A 2580-nucleotide genomic window follows, 5' to 3' on the forward strand; every position below is an offset into this window, starting at 1 on the left:
CCCCCCCGCCCGTGGGCGAGCTCCGGCTTCGCGGACACGTGGGCTGGTGGGGGACAGGCAACACCGTACCACGGCCACTGCGCCAGCAGCGTCTCTCTGACATGCCTTTCCCGGAGCTGTTGCGCCCACGAACTCTGCTCGGTCCCTGTACCTGAAACACACATGTGCTCACCGGCCGTCCAGCCCGGGACACCCCCTCGCTGCCAGCCCCGGCCAGAGCCAGCTGATCACGCCAAGCTCGGGTAGGGCTCACTTTTTGTTTGCAATACCTCACTGCACTCTCAATTTTTACAAGAGGCATCACAGTCATAGCGAAGTCTATTGTTCAAAAGTATGTGCATTCAGCAGGTTGTCTGTTCTTAAATAATGATGAAAATTTATTCTTACAGGAGCAGATACGGCACTTCATGGGGCTGCAGAGCGGGGCTTGTCTGCTTCCACTCCAACAGCCGCACCAGCACTTCTTCTCCATCCCCTGTTGTCTTAAATGTACTGTTATCCATCCAGACCTCCATGGAGGACAGTGTAACTGTTAGATTAAGAGACCTGAACATCTGAAAGTTTAACAAGAGAAGTGGCTGCTCCCATACGTTTCATTTCAAGCGCTGTTTAAATGTTTGTTCTTATTAGCAGCCACGCTGCTGCAGGAAAACAGACACGAGCACTTGGCAACTGATCAGCTGCTTTGTATATGTGTCATGAAAAAGGTGTAGGAAATACAAAACTGGAAGACACAGAAGTGTGTCCAAAAGAGAAAAAAAAAAAATCGGTTCAGTAGGAAGGATCTAATAAACCCAAAACCAACCTAAGCTTGAATAGAGATATTAAATAATTGAACATACAGAATACATAAACTTGTCCTTGTCTGCATTTTTTAGGTTTCCAGGAGGAAACAAAATACTCCCTGTGATTTCAAGTCAAATGCTCACCCAGCTGTGTACTACACAGGCAGGAAAACAATAAATCACTCCCCTAAGACAGACAGATGGAAATGGGCAGCGGTGGCTGCTGGCACCTGCCTAAGTGCACAACGGTCCCTCGGTGGAGCACGTACTATGGGACAGTGCGTTATCACAGAGATTTTAGGAATAGGCACTGCTGGGACTCTAGAGCAGCACTGATTTAAAGCATGTGTTTGTGTTGGACAGCGAGGGGCAAAATCCTCTCCACACCTCCTACCCCAGTCTGGACGAGTCCTAGACAAGCTTGGAGCTCTGACAGACTAAACCAAAAAGTCAGAAGCTAACAAGCTGAGACTCCATATTTCCAGAAAGCACATTCAATAATTATCTTCTCAAAAATCAGACAAATCCTACCAATACCTAGCCGTTAGTTGGCCGAAATAAGCCATCAAAATCTCCATCTCAGTACCTATAAACCACAAAAAACTTACACTGCTGAGCAAGCTGGAGACCTGAACTATCTTCTGTGTCACAACATATTCATCTGCACCCAGGTAGTCGTACTGAAAAATGACATGAGATTATATCTAGGTTATTTGCCATGCTGAAGCACATGAGGTTATCATGGTATTTCTCAGAGTGGCTTCTACCCACTGACCCATGGCCACAAGGCACGGAGCGTACAGAGCCAGGCAGGACCATGCAGACAACCACGGTGAAGCTTTATCACAGCTCGAGCAAGGGCAAAGAGAATAAACACAGAACACAAACTGACTGAAACAGACTTACCAAAGCCCTTTCCAAAACTATGTGGAGTGCCACCTCTCTCTGGTATTTGGACACTGACTGGAAAAAAAAAAATTCTTCACTGTTAATAATTCATTTCTTCATTTCAGTCATGAGGCATAAGAAATCTTGACTTGTCTGAGGGACTGAGACACTAAACCCTCCAAAAGGCATTGCCATCTGCTAATCCTGTTTTCAGCGCAGAAAGCAAAAGCTGTATATTAGGACACCTAGAACAACACTGAAGTCTTTTGCTAATAACATTGGCTCTCGGCTCAGATGAATATCGGGGCCCTGGGACACTCACATGGACCCCGTGGCCGAAGTAGCCAGCACATCGCTGCCAATCATCTGCAAGCTGGAGGAAGAAATACCCCCACTTTTACAAATCCATCAATAAATCTTGTACCCCTTGGTGATGTCTCTCGTAGGCACTAGTTGAGTAACGATCCCTGCAACACCCCAGCGCAAGCACTGGCACTCATAAACCCACCCCCCCATCTCTGTCCGTCCAGACAACACCGGACAAAGCTTCCTGCGCGATCAGACCCCTCCTCGAGCGATGGGGACATCAGCACCACCGCGAGAACAGGCACAACACTCACTTCATCATCTCCATGTGCTTTGTACGACATCACCTCTGCCGTCAGCCCGCCTGGCCCTCTCTCGGGGTGGCTGTTGGCAAAGAGGGAACCTGCCGTCTTCTCGTCACTCACTCGATACACAAAGTGCTCGAACGCAGGAGAGTAACCCAGGGGCTCAATCCCGTAGCTGACGTTCTCAAACTGCAGCAAGCCCCTGCCATGGTGACGGTGCGTCATTTCTCACTGGCCATTTGCCACCGGGCGCTGGCAGCCACATCGGGGAGGCTGCCCCAGCCACCATGGCGCGA

At 49.0% G+C, this 2580-nt stretch overlaps 1 protein-coding gene across 1 annotated transcript in view; it reads right to left on the reverse strand.

The window, feature by feature from the left end:
* LOC103920561 (disintegrin and metalloproteinase domain-containing protein 32-like) overlaps window positions 1–2580 on the reverse strand; it is a gene marked incomplete at its 5' end in the record, with an annotated part of 22051 nt that overhangs the window by 7316 nt on the left and 12155 nt on the right. The window contains 3 exons of the mRNA XM_009328309.1: window positions 388–554; window positions 1394–1465; window positions 2294–2486. Coding sequence (XP_009326584.1) covers window positions 388–554; window positions 1394–1465; window positions 2294–2486 — 432 coding nt within the window. The remainder of the gene's footprint in view (window positions 1–387; window positions 555–1393; window positions 1466–2293; window positions 2487–2580) is intronic.

The sequence above is a fragment of the Pygoscelis adeliae genome, unplaced genomic scaffold (genome assembly GCF_000699105.1).
Source record: "Pygoscelis adeliae isolate BGI_AS28 unplaced genomic scaffold, ASM69910v1 Scaffold597, whole genome shotgun sequence".
Taxonomy (NCBI): domain Eukaryota; kingdom Metazoa; phylum Chordata; class Aves; order Sphenisciformes; family Spheniscidae; genus Pygoscelis; species Pygoscelis adeliae.